Genomic DNA, 16507 nt, shown 5'->3' with positions numbered 1-16507 from the left:
AAGTAAATAAAATCTACAATATCAAGTTTCCGTAAAGTCTGAAAGTTTAGTATTGTAACAACCCTGTCATAAAGGTTAATTTTTGACAAAAAGTATTTTGACATTTGAAATATCATAACACGACACCCAGAATGCACAAATGTAATGACAGAATCTAAGCTACAGCCATAACATAGTAATCTACTTAAGTAATAGTAAAAAGTTGGCAATAAATAATAGGTCAGTCATTTAATTTCACAATGTAGCATAAATACAAGATGCACTGACAACAATAATCTCTGACAGTAGATTGTACATAAATGGGTTTCTTTAACTATAACATATAAAATAATAAAATAATTTTCTGTTACTAACATAAATACAGTAGTGAAACCTTGAAAGCGGAATGACTACTTCATGTTGACTACTTCATTATAGTACAGATACTTTGATCCCTGGAGTTTGTAGTGTTTTAAAAGTGTACCTTTATACAAAAACCCTATCTGAATGCCCCTTTACTATAGGATAGGTGCTACAAAAACATAAAGCATAAAACAATTTGTCTTAAGCTTTGACAACATTTAAAATTATTAATTGTAATATAACGTGATGTGTGAGCTACTGTGTTCAAGTAATTTACCGTGTGGATCAATAAAGTCTGTCTAAAGGCTGCTACACACTACAGGAATGTGCGATGAAAAGCCCACATCGCAGATAAGAGGATAATCTGATGATATTTTAAATCTCTGACTGCAAAAACTGCATATGGCTGCATAAAGCAGTCTAAAGTTGTGAGCACATCTTGCGTAATCTGTTTCCTGTCCACAGTAAGACCACTCGCTTTGAGACTCTCAAAACCGTGTTATTATTATGTATGAATTTTGGTGCAATACTTCAGATACATTATGTTTAATGCACAGAAGGTTTGTGATAAAGTACACAGGAAGTAGTCTTGATCTCTATTGTGCAGCTTCACCCCAATCCGCACACTGTATGGATGTACACAGATGCACATGAGGAACTACTCTTGACTTTTTACTTTTAAAGAATGCTTCAAACTGGATTAACAGCACTGTTTTGTGGACTAGGCGTCATTTATTTAAAAAGGACAAATTCTATGAATAACGTGTATGAGATGCTGCAGTTTAAATTTACAACTTTCAGAGGTAAGTAATAATTATTTTCACTATTTACTGAGTTTGTATCCTGTGCCTCCGTCTGCCCCTGACATTGTTTTATTTACTGATGTTTGGTAGTTAAGATCAGACAGAGCAGCTCAGAGTCACAAAGACACCACACACGAGGAGCGCAACAGCTTCAAAATTGCACACGAAGACACAAAGTCTGCTCATGCCTCCCCTAACTCAGAGAGAAGCCAATTTTTTTTTCCATTTCCATTCCAACATTGTGCAGCCCTAGACACTAATATTTATCTAATCTTTCAGCTCATCTTGTAGCTCATTGAGAAGGTACTCCCCAAAGCGCCCCCTTGTGTCTGTGGTGCACCCCAGTCTGCGTGCGTTACTCAACAGGTCTCCTATCTGTTTGAGGCGTTCCACTCGAGGGTTCAGGAGGAGAGTCTGGACCATGGACCAGGTCTGAGGGTCTGCATGGTCCCGGAACAGTCCCTGTAGCTCCACCAGGACCCCTACCTCCTCCCTGAGCAGCAGACCGAGGAGCTCCAGGGCAGCCAGGACAGAGCACACCGTCTCACAATCTGGTCTCTGTAACACAAATTTTCTTGTATTATATACAGTATGTGCATAGTAATGTGCATGGCAATAATAGAGGATGTATTGATACAAGAATACACAAATAATAGTGGATAGAACTGCTGCTGTTTGGCCTATGGGTTAGGTCAGTGCACAAGCTGGTCCCCATTGAAAACAAGATGCTATATCTCAAGAGGCTTTCCATTAATACAATTCATTAAATACTAGATGAGAGATTGCTGAGAATACCAAGTGCCATAGTGAAGTGGCAGTGCATAGTGACATTGCATACCTAACCCTGCCTCTAGTGTTCATGTACGCTGTCGCTGGTGTATGAACAATTTGGCATGTTTACAGCATGTAGGCCTATATCATATTCATTAACATGGGCAGTTTACTGAATGCCTTTCTCCACTCTTCATCCCATTTTAGACATGCACAGAACTACACAAAATTTTACACTGGGAGAAAATCAAGTCAGTTTGAACTGTTGCACCCCATGTTTCCAACACTATTATTTTCTGCAGTCATTAGACAACACAATATCCTATACAAGATGCAATGTAGTAAAGAGAGGTCATTATCTCTTATTATAGAAATCCTTGTGTCTCATCTTCAGTAGAAATGACAATAAATTAGCCCCATGTCCTTAACGGCCCCGAAAGAGGAGTCCAGGACATTAGAGACTGTAGTGTACATTTGACAAATGAGTGTGTGGCTCATAAAGGCCTTTACAAACCCAAAAAGAGAGGCGTCCTGACAGCTGAGGTGGCAGCTTTCACACCAGCTGCCTGTTGTAAAGCACTCATTACAGGTCATTAGTCCTGAGAGAAGCCTTAGGTAAACAGCTCCGAGTGGGACAGTCCACAATGTTCAAAGAGCTGCAGTGTTCACACACATCACACACGACTACTGTCTGCCATTGTAGGGTCAGGGATGGTTTACAGTCACTACAAATACATCCACACTGGGAAACAAAACTATTACTGCCTAATCGACTGAGAGCTCATAGCCTGAATGTCTCTGATCTGATTAGGGCAATTGGAGAACTCTGATTGTACAGAATACCACTGCATGTATAGTATGCTGTGCTTCATGCATTCAACAGCACTGTGCAAAGACAGATAGGAAATTATGGAAATCATGTGGTACATGCCTATCTACGCAAAATATAAATATGTTCAAATCATCAGAACATCTCATTGTGAGTAGGCACGGCACAGTTCAACAGGTTGAAACTGAGCTGGATGGTAGAGGAGAGTTCTATGATAAAACTGTCCTTGTCCACTTTTAGACTGGCAATGGCAAATTATAGTCCCTCCGCCTAGGCACAGGATGATACTGAAATTTTGTGTCATGTGTCCGATTATCATAGCCAAATAATTGTAGTCAACCATACTATCACAATATCCTTTATAAAACTACTTTGGAAATATATTCAAATTACTCTGTTACTATGTTTAACATAAATCAATATTTTATTATTAAGAATAAAATAATTGGTGTTTAGTATTACAGAATGGTCATTTGTTGTAACAACAAGAATCTAATCTGTGATGTATAATCTGTGATTATATATTTTATTGTCTTCATTTTTAATGCAATTAAAATGTTTGATACTGGTAGTTCAATAATACCTGCTTTATGGTACTGATATTTGAATTATACTTTTTATATTACCCACCTAAACTATGTAAAGGTTTTGAAAGGCATGTGATTCTTATATTGGTTTATCAGTTAATATTCTAGTCTTGTCTCAAGTCTTCATGCTGTGTTTAAAATGTGCACCATATGTCTAAATTAAAGTTATCTTAATAATGGTCTGAAAAAAAAATAAGATATTTCCAATATCATAGCCAAGTCCAATAGTGACAAAACTATATTGGACACACAGACATCCAGCTACTATGTCCCTGTGAGTGACATGACTCATTAACATTGCAGCACTTATCAGGGACAGCACAGCACGCCTTTACACAATGTGACATACAGTACTACTAGCAACTTTGTGCATGTATCACACTGTACTCACACTTCTTAATTGGAGCCTCAGGTAGCTAACCACATAAAATATAAGTATGTTAAAATCATCAGAACATCTCACTGGGAGTAGGGTTGGGCTCATATTCACATTCTAAAAGATTTATCTTTTAAAACTGGGCTGAAGGGGTGAGTTCTGTAGTAAAATTGGCCTTTAATGATTTTCCTTTACTATTAATATATATCCACACGAAACATACTGTTTCATTTCATAGTCATAGTTGTCACAGTTCTAATGTCAAAGATCCCAATAACACATATGGAGAAGTCAGTACATACTCGTGTACCGTTGCAAGTAACAGCGTAGTCCGCATTACGTATACATATATCCAGAGTAGATGATGCATTCAACTGTGTCGTAAAAAACAGACAGGAAAATATTAGGCATGTGTTTAGAACGTGTACTCACTTAAGATCAGCACAGATGGCAAACAGCCCCTCCAATGTGTACTAGTTTTGTTTTGTTTTGGTTCACTATGTTTAAGTGAAGATGAACATAACAGAGCAAATACCTTCAGTACCATATTTCACAACATTTCTAAAAATCAAATGCTCAGTGAAAAATTTGATTATCATTAGTCTCCCAAATGTGTTCTTATAGCTATGATAGTTGTTAGTAGAAATTAAAGTTGCAAAAGTTTAGTGCTAAAGCTACACACCTCATAACCCATTTGCACTTTCAGTTCTTTAACCTTCATGTAGCCTGGGACAAAGTGGCTTTGGGGCAAAGACAATTGGAATTTTGTTGTTTAGCGCAATCAGAGTTCTCTGAGCATGTAAACAAAGTGAATGTATCACGTATCAAACATAAGACACAACCTTGGATTTCACAACCCAAGAACATGTTTACACGGCTGCTGTTTTGCAGTTGGATGTTCTTACAATGGCCCATATATGTTGATATGTTATACTATGGCTTTCCCAGAAAACCCACTGGACTCAATCCAATGCATCTCACTTGCACTTAAATCTAGACTCGAGCTGAGGTCGGATCTTCTGGTGCATGTTGGTGCCATGGGTATGTTCTGTCCCATGAAATATTTCATGCAGCCATATGTATTACTATTAATGGAGACTACATGGAGACTACATAAAACTGATTTTGCATTTTAGATTAAAGGGACAGTCCGGAATTTTGGACATAGGATCTCCTTTCCTAGTTAGCCAGAGTGTTGGAGACGTATGAAGATGCTTTTAAAATATTCCATCCAGTCCTTGTATTTGCAGAGGTCACTGGTGCTAGTCTAGCTCATATCAATGACCATAGTTAGCCTGTCACTAAAAACAGTCTTACCCACTCCACAAAGCACCCGAGGCAAATCTATTATTAGGCCAGAGTATCGATGTGAATGTCTGTGTTGACAGAAAAAATTTTGAAATAAAACTAACCCTGATTCGCATGAATCGTTGCATGTTGAGGGACTATTTTCTCAGCAGCAGCGGAATTTAACTTTGCCGGTAAGACAGGTGCTAGGTGATATCAGTTCGCCACTGCCAAGCTTTCTATCAGGAAGTACAACTCACTGCTGCTGCTCAGATATAAGTCCTTCAAATGCAAGGTTGGTTTTACTTCTAAAATTATTCTATCGACACAGACATTTACATCGATCGTCTGGCATAATAATAGATTTGCCTTGAGTGCACTGTTGAGTGGACAAGACTGTTTTTAGTGGCAGGATAACTATGGCCATTGACATGCACTAGCCTAGCACCAGCGACCTCTGCAAATACAAGGACTGGATGGATGGAATATTTTTAAAAGTGTCTCCACACATCTCCAACATTGGCTAAGTAGGAAATGAGGTCCTATGTCCAAAATTCCAGACTGTCCCTTTAAGGTCTAAGATGCAGGGTTAGCAGTCTTTTTGTACATATTAAGAAATTATATTTTTAATTTGCAATTTTTAATTGGCAAAGAAATTAGTGTTTTGCTGATGGCGACCATTCAAATTTCAGTTTGTTCAGTGTTGCAATCCCCATACTATACAAAGCAACCTCTCATCACTTTTGCTCTAGTTTGCTCTAATTCTTGTTGCAGGATAAAAACTCCACTTAACACCTCCAGAGGTGAGCACAGCACCTTCCAGTTTGAAGTGAGGCGTAAGTAGCACACCCATATTCTACTCAATGGAGAGCTACAGCCTGCTAACGAGACTGAATGACAAGGAGTCAGATCACAGACTCAGTGACAACACCAGTAACGCTGACATTGAATTGTAATTATTTGTTTGTACCGGATTCTTCTTTGTGTTTTTTATCTAAAAGGAAAAAATTTAATGAGAAAAAAATTGCCCAGTGCAGATGTATTTTAAAAGCAGCACTTAGGGTCAAATGAGACTGATGTGTGCAGTCTGCATCTAAGTGCTGGTTTACTGTTAGCATGGTAGTTGTTGCCAGCATTACAGTGACAGCAAAGTGCTCAAGTCTGAACTGTTGCAAACAATAATATTAAATAAATATAATATTAAATATTGTCTGAATATTGTTAACAGGATACTACAAACATGTGAATGTATGAAAAATGACTACAGTGTCGCATCAACATAAATTATAAACTATATTGCAGTGTAGGTAACCCACACTCTGGATAACAAGGTGCCCCAAAGTGCTGCTGACTGGTGGGGCCACAGTCCTCAACCGATTCTTTTCGTCTCATAAAATCGTGTCGCGCCAACGCCACCTCCGCTCAGTGGTCCTCGTACCTCCACCCGCTCACGTCCCGCACATCTGGTAACCCCATCAGTGTCCTCACCCCCCTGCCACCACATTAATCCCGAGAATTTTCCGGAACTCAGGGAGGAAATGTACACCCTCACCGGCTCTGGGCCAGGTTTGGGGATGGGGTGAGGGTGGGGGGGTGTGACTCCTGTGGCATCCTCCTCTTCCCTTCACCTATTTTGTTGATGTCAAACGGAACCCCAAATGAAGAGATCTGGTCCAAAATGAAACCATTTCTGTTTTGGACAGAAAAAGTACAGTATATGAAGACACCTGTTTTGACACAATGAATAATAGCAGGAGGTCAGATGAATCCTACAAGACAGGGTGTGAGGGGGGGTAAAGTAAGTAAAAAGAGAAGACAGTTACAGACCGGAGCTCCACAGTTGGACAGATAATATTCTTATAATAAATCTAGTTTCAAAATGGATCCACAAATCAACTCTTCATCCTGGTTCATCTAAAACACTATCCAGGAACTCTCCAAGTGGAATTTAATGCCCCTCCGCCCAACAGGAGCCAGGATCTCAGGCTAATGCTACATGTTCTTGACCATAACCTCAGGATGACTTTGATAAGTTTTTCATAACATTATATACACGCTCAAATATGCATATACAATGCTAATTTTGGCATTATTTTGTGGTTTTAAATGACAACAAGACAGCACAACAACAACAACTGCCTTTTTATGTATAAAATCTGCTAATTCTGGAGTCCTGGCAGTACTTGGCAGTTATAGTTACAGACAGTTACTTCGCTCATGATACGATAGTTTCACAATATGTTGATACAGCAATAATCATATTGTACATGATACTCTGTGATATACTGCTGTTTTTTAATAACCAAATACATTTTTTGAGCAATATTTTTTGTTAAACCAGTACTTGAGCAAAGTTAATACTAGGGATGTAACAATGTCCAAGTGTGCGATGGTAAGATATTTATTGCGATATTGTGGGAAAGGTCACGATATGGTGGGAAGGCTCACGATTAGGGGTGTATCAATATCCAAATCTCTGCATTGGCAAGACTAAATCCAAAGAACTAAGACTTAAAAGTGCTCAGCACTGTGATTTCTTCTTGTAGTCTACACTGAAATGGAGCAAAGGATCATGGACTATGTAGTTCCCTCTTTTTTTAGATATTGATGCACCGTCCACCACTATTAATTTAAGCAAACTGACTTGTAATTCGATATATTGTGATGGTCCATGATATTATTGTGAGAACTTTGACAATATGATATCACAATATTTCTGTTACTGTTACAACCCTAGTTAATACTGATAAATACACTGATTTTAATAATCAAAACAGTGAATATGTCAAGTGTATTGCATAAACAAGTTTCCACTTGTGTGCTCTCAAAAAATAGCTAAAAGATACCAAAAAACTACTCAGCCCACGATAACAATACTATATCGCTAAAATTGGTATCAACAACAGTATGCACTGGAGCTATGGTTCTTAAACTGTGGTACTTGTATCACTGGTTGTATGCAAGCTTGATGTGGTGGCACGTTAATTTCTGGTGTAAACTAAATGTAGAGTCAAATTCTCCTCCTTTGGGTTGGTACTTGTTTATAACTTCTGTAGGAACTGTGTTGTCTTAATTAAATCTGGTATAGTCCTGTTATAGACCTGGTTTGGATCTGCTGGTAGTCAGTATAAATATTTTCTTGGGTTGTAGTTGGCGTGAAAAGTTTCAGTCACTGCTGCCCCACTGCAGCACCCATGGTATTCCCAGCAGTCTCCCATTAAATCACTAACTAAATCCAACCCTGACTAGCTATAGACCTCAGATGAGATCAAGCATTAATAACGTGATATGATCAATACTTTGTCATTTTCTTTCCCTAAAATCATGCAACCCTAAAGCATCTATTATTCACTGTCATTTCTGTATCAATGAAAACAACAAATATTTCTCAGTTTAATCCTCATAGAAAATAAATAAAATACACTGTACTAAGAACAGTATTAGAAAATATGAATCACTGTTAAAGGCCCTCTTGAGTTGGGAGTGCTTACCTGTACGTCGTGACCGCAGTAGGTGCCTCCTCTCTGGGACAGGTACCGCAGCAGCTCCTGGGCCTCCTCCTGCTGCGTCTGTGCCATGTGATGGAAGAACAGAGCCACACGAGGGAGGGCAAGATCATCTCGCTCAAATGCACTGGCCTGAAACAGATACAATATTTTTAATGACTAATACTCTCATTTGGAATATAGTTTATTAATCTATGGATATGTGTTCTGTCAGTGTCACTGCTCTGTAAATGCACAATAGGGCACCACACTTAGGGAGAGGTGACTAGAATGATTGTTCTTACTGTCTGCTACATCTGTTAGCACTCACACACTCTTGTTGAATAGTGTGTTGTATTGTACTAATAATTATGTTCTCTACAATCTCTATAATCTAGGCTATACATGTTTTGTTATGTTGCAAGAGATACTACAAAGTTAGGCTGATCAAAAAGGGAGCAGCAGCATCTAGATGTCATGCTTAACTATATAATTTCTATGGTATCACGTTAGCCACCTGCTTGTCTCCATGAAGATGTTGTTTGTTGTCTGGAACATTCCACAGTATGACTTTACTCATGTCTTGCATATTCAGTTACAGCTGTTTTTAGACCAGAAATGAATGAATGAATGAATAAAATAAATAAATAAATAAATAAATAACCTGTAATTTGGACTATTGGCGTGCCCAGCTTCAATCACTGGACAAAGACAAGTCTACCGTACTGTGAAACATTACAGACAAAGCAATAACATTTCCATGGAGACAGCAAGCAGGTGGAAGACTCAACCAGAAAAGTTGCATAGTGCACCTTTAATTATAACCTATGTTAAGCATAGGCCTGATGGGAATGTCTCCTTGAGTCTTGAGTCCTTTCTACTGCATCGTTATACATTGCTCAATAAATTACGAAATACTTATCCATACACTTGGCATATTAGTCTGGCTATTACATTATAAGGCGTATTTAATTACAAAGTAGCCGATACGCCACCTACATCTTCCCAAACTTTACAAGGCAACAGGTAGCACCGAGTCCGACAGTTTCCACACATTTCTTCCACGCACACACAAATGCAGTCGGAACTGTCCATGCTGGAGGTGTGTCTTACCAGAGCTTGCAGCTTGTAGACACCGTGGAAAAGCAGGCTGCTGACCCCGCACAGAGCCTCCTCCACAGCGGCCTGCAGAGTGAGCACACCCCGGCCCCTGGAGCTCCGGTGGGATGCGCACCGAGGTAGGCTGCTTTTGAACCGCTTCTCCGCAGGTTCAGCCATGTCCAGCACAAACCTGTCACTTGTACGTGTAATGTCAGCGCAGAAAAACACAGCGCTTTGGCCAATAAACATTCATAGTACGTGCGTCGCTCTGCTCCGACCTGTAGCGTCCACTCTGAGTAAATTTAGCCCGCGGGGATTATCTGTTTCCCGGTCAGCTGCTCAAGTTCATCCGGGGTGTTCGAGAGTTGAGCTGCGACCACTTCTGCTACTGTCAACAACAAAGGTTATGTAAGACAATGGAGAGGATAACTGCGCAAAGACGCTCATTTGGCTTTGTTCGTACTCTAAATGCATTATCATGTAGACCTATTGATTTTGACTAATAAAAAAAGGCTAATGTTTCGGCTATTGTATTCACCTCCCCATAAAGCAGAGGCACAAATGTAGGGTATGTGACATGATGACTAGGGCTGGCTAAATAATCGAATTTTAATCAACATTGAGATTTGTTGTTGTTGTTGTTGTTGTTATTGATGATGATGTTGTTAAATGCGCCAGTTTTATTAATTACTTTTTTTTTTTAAATAAATAATGCCAAACTTGAGCTCAATCACCATATCACTCAGCCCTAGGATAAGAATATAGGCGTATCAGTAGACCTATATCTATGGTTCTATAAAAAGTGCTAGAACCATTGAGTCAAGACCTCCTGTGTACTTGATTCCATATGATAATTAGCTATTGGACCATTTATTGACGTTTGTGCATTTGTATGCTTTGTGCACACAAACAGGAAGCTCGTAGCCTACATGGATTTCAGATGACATCACACCATACCAATATCAGACCAATAACATTCAATACAGATGGGGGCACCGAAAATGAAGATTGTTTAAAAGCTCTTATACCCTGTTTGAATGCAGAAGGGGCTGCAAATTTGGACAAGACATCTCTCGAATAATCTTGTATTTTATTTTATATTATATCTTATTGTATCTTTTTTTACTTGAGAAATAGCAATAGCTTTATAAAGCATGGCTGGCTAGGTAAGCAAGTTCCACGTTACTTAGTATAGAAATGATCAGGTTCAGCTTTAGTAAATTTACCTAGTGGATATTTCTCATGCAATGTTATCAATAAGAAAATGCCCCCCATCTGGTAGTATGAAATTATAAAACTCTAGAATCTGAATTGATGTCATACTTACAGGGGGGAGCCAGAAACAGTTGCCCTACTGATTAGATTGAAGTTTGACATGTAATATCGAAAAGGTAAATTCACAAATGTTTAATCTGATTATTTAAAATGCAGCTTTGTTGGGACCCACCAAATTCAATAAATCTCTATTTTAATAATAGGCATTATCACTCTTCCCCATTTGTATTCATTCTGATTGAATGGCCTATATAATGTTGTGATGTGATGGGAAACCCAGCAGTACACTGTGAAGAGGCTGCTGTCCTAATGAGCTGACATCACTGATTTCTCTCCCGTGAAGTTGACCCCCTCTTGTTCCTGTGCTCTCCTCTTTCAGGCCGGCTCCTCTGGTGACTGAGTGACAGGTCAGCTGGTGCAGCAGGAGGGTGAGAGAGCCACCCCTCTTCACAGGGTCAGTGGGACTTGTACCCTGGACATGACCCCGAGTGACCCCCAGACTCACTGGTACCCACCTGGACCCGACCAGACCGGACTGGAACCGATCGCTGTCCCCCAGAGGAGGCCAGGCAGGGCAGGCGTGTGAGGGACCGGATGTACAGAAAATGTAAATGGACCTGCTACATTGACCCTGATTATCCACAGCTCATCCATGGATCATCTGCTCAGAGGTGAGGCCTCCACCAACACTGGGGGTCTGGGCTATAAAGACTTTAAGTAACTGCTACTGTAAAGTGAGCAAGGTTTGTGTATTTCTGGGAATACTGAAGGAAAAAGAACATTACTAGAAGTTCAAGACTCCAACAAACACTATATAGGCCTCTGCAACTATTTTTTAAATCCTCAGAAACTATTAGTTACCTCTGTTTAGCTTTGTTGACAATTCAACCATCAGCCCAGAAATCATTGTCTCACCCTATCAGCTTATTCTCATGAACCTTTGAATGTCAGTGAAACTTCGGGGCTATAGGTGGGGTGCTGGTAGTTAATTGCAGGGCTGACATATATCCATAGGCTCATTAATAGTTTTTCGGTCTCTTCTTCAGCCGTGATGAATTTACAATGAATTAACTAAATGTATGATAAGAAGACATATGCTCACTTTTTAGGCAGCTCAGCAATAGAACCTTTCTGATGAACTTTTTCAAGACTCTCAGAGTTGCTTTACAGTTTTATGCATTATTCATTCGCTTCATACTCAGTGATGATAAGTTCATACTGCAGCCACAGTTTCCCTGGGCAGACTGATGAAAGCAAGGCTCTGCTCATCACCAACACTCATACACACCACATTTATTTTATTTATTGACTGGGTTATTTTTTAAACAACTAGAGTCATTCCAATTTTCCCGTTGTGAACAAATTAAAGTTTTATCTTTTTTTTAAGTTCTGTATTACACAAATTTAATTCTTTTGAGCTTTAAGTTATGTTACCTCATCAAAAACAAACCTGGAGTTGTCCTTTGTTTCATTCACGCATGTTTGAGTAGTTGTTTATTATTAGTCTGTCTACATCTCCAAAGAGACAACAGACCACCTTGTGATGTCATGTAGTGGTAGTTTTCAAGTTAACAGCTACCATTTACTTTTTGTTTAGTAGAAATTGGCAATTCCAGGGCTGAAAGTATCCATATGATTCCAGTGAATGTGTACAGAGGTTAAAAACACAGTGGAGCACTTCCTATATTACCATATGATACAAAGTGGGACAGAGTGTTTTCAGTTTAAGAAAAAAACTCAACCTAAATATGCAGTATCTTTGTGTTAAACATGTGTGAATTAAACAAAACTCAACTTCAGGTATGTTTTTTGATGAGTAAACAACATTATAACAGATTTTTTTTAAATAGCATAATCTGGCCCCTATAATAAAAATGTATTCTAAATTTTGTATTCTTAATTAAGGGAAAAAGACAACTATTTTCAATAGGAAAATATATATTGCAACTGGAATAGAGATTTTGGATCATACAAATACTATACCCTTAGCTAAAATAATAAACATAGGTCAGTAGAAATAAGAACTCCACTTGTCTGTTTACTTGGTATTACTTTTCCAAACTTGCTATGTATGCTGTAACTCCTCACTGAAGAAGAGTAGAAGACAGTGAACGGACAGGCCAGCTTGATGGATGGGGCTGCACACACTCATAAAGCACTTAATAAACCCCAAACTAGTTGCGTTTTGACAGCGGAGGTGGGAGTTTTCACACCTGCTGGCTGCTGTAAAGCACTAACCACAACCACGGCTTTGTCCGGGTGGGGGGGCAGATGAGCGGGACAGATGAGCAGGGCAATAGTGATTTAGGGGCAGCAGATATGGCACGGTCGGCTGTGTTAGGGGACTCCGGTTCCTCACCATGTTTCACTCAATTACATGGAAACAATGAGCTGTAGTGTACTGTGTACTTTTTTCACACTTAAAATATGTTACACATGTGGTCCTTTTGAATGATGAGGAAATGTTGTGTATTTTTACGGAATTGGGCCAATTAACATTAACATTTACACTATCATTAACATCTGCTTTTCAGTACTGAACCTGTAATTCTTGTTTTCATATGAAAAAACATATTTTATATTGTATTAGGGCAATCACCTAGCTACCCCTTGTAGTTGCATTCATATCAGTTTTGCATTGCCCCCTGCTTGCACCACAGATGAATTTGATGAGCTGGACTGTGGAGCAATACAGAATAATTCAAACACATGTCAAACAAACAAACTGTAAATGTATGTGTTTGATGGTAAAACTCTAAAAGTGGATTTAATGTAACAAGTACAATATTATAAAGTACAATATGCGTTTGTAATCCTTTATATGTTTCCAGTGAAAAGGGTCTGTGTCCTGGAGATGTAGAGGTCCTGGAGAGATGGAAGGATACAGTATATCAGCAGAGTGCTGTCGTCTTTGTCCCTGGTGACCCAGGTGTACCACACCCTGATCGAGGAGGTGATGGCTTTGTAGAACTGCACCAGCATCTGGGCTGGCAGCTTGGTTTTCATCAGCTACCACAGAAAATACAAAATCTATTGGGCCCTGTAGAGATCCTGTGCTTGTCTGATTGCAAGACATTCTACCCCAACTGTCCAACAGTTATTCAGTGATCCACCTGCAGCTGTAGTCGGGCATGCTGAGCTAGGAGAGCTTGTCTTGAGCATTATGGTAGAAGCTAATGATTATTGAAAGTTCATTGACAATTTTTTCTAACTACACAGATGAGTTGAGATGAGAGGATGCTTTCGATTTTGAACTTTCCAACCCACATCAGAAATTCATTGCCCCTGCAGCCTCCCCACTTTGATGACCCAAACCAGTCGTGTCCTGAAGATCCCAGTGGACCATGGGCTGTGCGTGTCCCGGGGTAGGCCTCCTCTCATTTAGGATTCTTGTCTCTCGTCACACCACTGTTCAAATGGGGAGCTCATGTCTGGACTCATGTCTTCATGCTCTGGGCAGCTGTCCCACTAAACACAACAAAAGAACATCTCAGGCTCTCAGGAACAACAAGCTTACAACAGTCAATTAGGGATGGGTGATAAAGATAAAATGAATATGTCTACTTTTTAAACATTTTATTATACAAATTACACTAATCAGACAATATTATGGCAATCAGAAATGTATCACAAAAATTATACAAAAATTGACAGTAAGTGCATAAATATGAACTTTTTTTTAATTTTCAGCACCTTATATGATAAATTTAGGACAAACTTTACAGTGTAGTATTGCAAAACCAAATATTAACATTTTGTTTTTATTAATAACACTGAGAGAATTTTATCAAGATGGGATGGAACAATATTTTGTAGTTACATTTATTTAGCTTATGAAAACATTACTACATAAAGAGTAAACTCCATGCTTCCAATTACTTTTTAAATAGAGCTTACTGTTTTTAACAAATTCACTTTTTTTTCTTTTAAATACGCAGAACTTTTCAACTGCTACTACTACTACCACCAACACTTGCATGACTTTAGATAATATAAGATTATAGTTACTGCACACTATAGTAGAAGACAGTATAAAGTACATCTCTTTAGCTGGTCCTGACCGATGCTTTGGGTTTCAGCTGTTGCAGGGATCAGCTCAGAGCCGACAGCTGTGTGAATCCTCATTAGACACAGTGGTAATGGCGGCAGGACGGGACAGCCTAAACACTCCAAAGCACGGCCTGGGACGCTGCTCTGCTGTGGCGATGTCTCAAACCACCACCCCCCTCCATGGTACAACCACTATAATGTCATCTGCACTGCTATTGTCAGAGGGAAAATGGCCATAAATTGTACTCAAAGTAAGTCTGTAGAGTTAGTTCAAAATAATATGACTCAAGTACAAAGTAGTAGTTCAAGAGATAACTCAAATAAGGGTAAGAGTATTTGGGGAGGAGAGTAATTGACTGTCTGGGTGTAATGTAATTGGATAGAGCTAATGAAATTGGATGGACAAACACTTTTCTGATGTGGGTCCACAGTGTTCCATAGTATGGCATTAATGCTGTGTTTTATCACAAAGAAATGTATATATATCTTGAAAAAATACATTCTTAAAGTGTGACTGGGCTCGTCTCTCTACAGATCTGACCTGTAACTCGGCTTGGAAGCATCACCTGTTTGTTTCAGGCCAACCAATAACAATATTTTCAGGAACCACAAAATAAGAAAAAGTAAATCATATCTGAAGGAATGGTGCAAGTTTGAATACTTTATTATTGTCAATACATCATAAAGCTTTTGTGAAGTATAGATTTACTCGTTACTGATACACTGTAAATTATATCATTCAAGTAAGAAACTAATCAAAAAAGCTACTCAAGTAAATGTACTTTAGTAACCACATGATACCATTACGAGTATTTGCAGAAACACTTAAGGTTTAAGCAACATTTTAGTACTTTTTTCATAATGGTAATAATAGTTACTAGTACTGATAATAGTATTGCTGTAAATGTATCTGTCCAGCAATCAACTACTTTCAACTACACTCAATTGAATTCTCATTTTAGGCTTCTATTTTTACATCTGCATATCTCCAAATCCATAAAATCAATATATACATTTTCCATATATCTTCCACCCCTTTATCTAGTAATATTTTTGTTTCTTACCTTTCATAACATGTTTGGAATGTCACTTATAAGAACCAGGATGTACCACTAGAGTCTGAGTTTGTCCTGCCAAGCTTTTGATGCCTCTGATCCAGACACAGTCATTACCCAGAGAGCTTTGTGGTATGCCCCTTCCTCATTAAGGGGACAAATATAGATCTAGCGAGGAGTCCGGGGGGCTGGTGAGGGTACAAGTGCATGCCTTAGTCTGATTTGGCAGAAATTAAACAATGATGAATGAGGAGAGGGGATAGAAACAAGACTATTTTAGGCAATGAAATGCATTCTTCTCACACACGTGACCTGTCTGAGGACTGTTGGCCATGTTTAATCAAGCTGTGAACTAATTACTTTGAATACTGTCTAATAGTAGATAGCAGGAGCCTTCTAGGTTAAGTTGGTTTCCCAGAAGAAGTTGTTGTTATGTAATGTAACATTATAAGGTTCTATAATCAACTAGAAAATACCAACACCAAAACAAGAACATTTTTATAGATAATATAATTTATTAAATATAATTATTATTTCAGGTAGAGG

The 16507-nt window shown here is 38.8% G+C and overlaps 1 protein-coding gene and 1 long non-coding RNA gene across 4 annotated transcripts; one reads left to right on the top strand and one right to left on the bottom strand.

Moving 5' to 3' along the window:
• Nucleotides 1-297: 297 nt before the first annotated feature.
• zgc:172145 (Ferritin light chain, oocyte isoform-like) lies at nt 298-9872 on the bottom strand. The gene is made up of 3 exons (XM_020932083.2): nt 9594-9872; nt 8487-8633; nt 298-1703 (listed from the first exon to the last, which is right to left on the bottom strand). The coding sequence occupies exons 1-3, from the start codon at nt 9828-9830 to the stop codon at nt 1413-1415; spliced, it is 675 nt and encodes a 224-aa protein (XP_020787742.2). The 5' UTR covers nt 9831-9872; the 3' UTR covers nt 298-1412.
• LOC129409454 (uncharacterized) lies at nt 9656-15365 on the top strand. Of its 3 annotated transcripts, none has more exons than XR_008632409.1 (4): nt 9656-9718; nt 11236-11527; nt 13688-14221; nt 14936-15365. It is a non-coding gene; the product is annotated as an uncharacterized LOC129409454 (long non-coding RNA). The 3 variants fall into 3 exon arrangements; XR_008632411.1 differs by lacking the exon at nt 9656-9718 and adding an exon at nt 9940-9984; XR_008632410.1 differs by lacking the exon at nt 9656-9718 and adding an exon at nt 9966-10036.
• The last annotated feature ends 1142 nt before the right edge of the window (nt 15366-16507 follow it).

The sequence above is a fragment of the Boleophthalmus pectinirostris genome, unplaced genomic scaffold (genome assembly GCF_026225935.1).
Source record: "Boleophthalmus pectinirostris isolate CB_2022bp ecotype Guang Dong unplaced genomic scaffold, ASM2622593v1 HiC_scaffold_2, whole genome shotgun sequence".
In the NCBI taxonomy this organism is placed as follows: Eukaryota; Metazoa; Chordata; class Actinopteri; order Gobiiformes; family Gobiidae; genus Boleophthalmus; species Boleophthalmus pectinirostris.
The sequence above is the reverse complement of the archived record's forward strand: the minus strand, read 5'-3'. Positions and strand labels throughout refer to the sequence as shown.

Excerpts from the sequence above, each read along its gene's own strand:
- zgc:172145 (XM_020932083.2), bottom strand. The coding sequence starts at position 9,830 with ATGTTTATTGGCCAAAGCGCTGTGTTTTTCTGCGCTGACATTACACGT. Across the intron at positions 8,634-9,593 it reads TCTACAAGCTGCAAGCTCTG|GCCAGTGCATTTGAGCGAGA; the intron begins GTAAGACACACC and ends TATCTGTTTCAG. Across the intron at positions 1,704-8,486 it reads ACTGCGGTCACGACGTACAG|AGACCAGATTGTGAGACGGT; the intron begins GTAAGCACTCCC and ends TTTGTGTTACAG.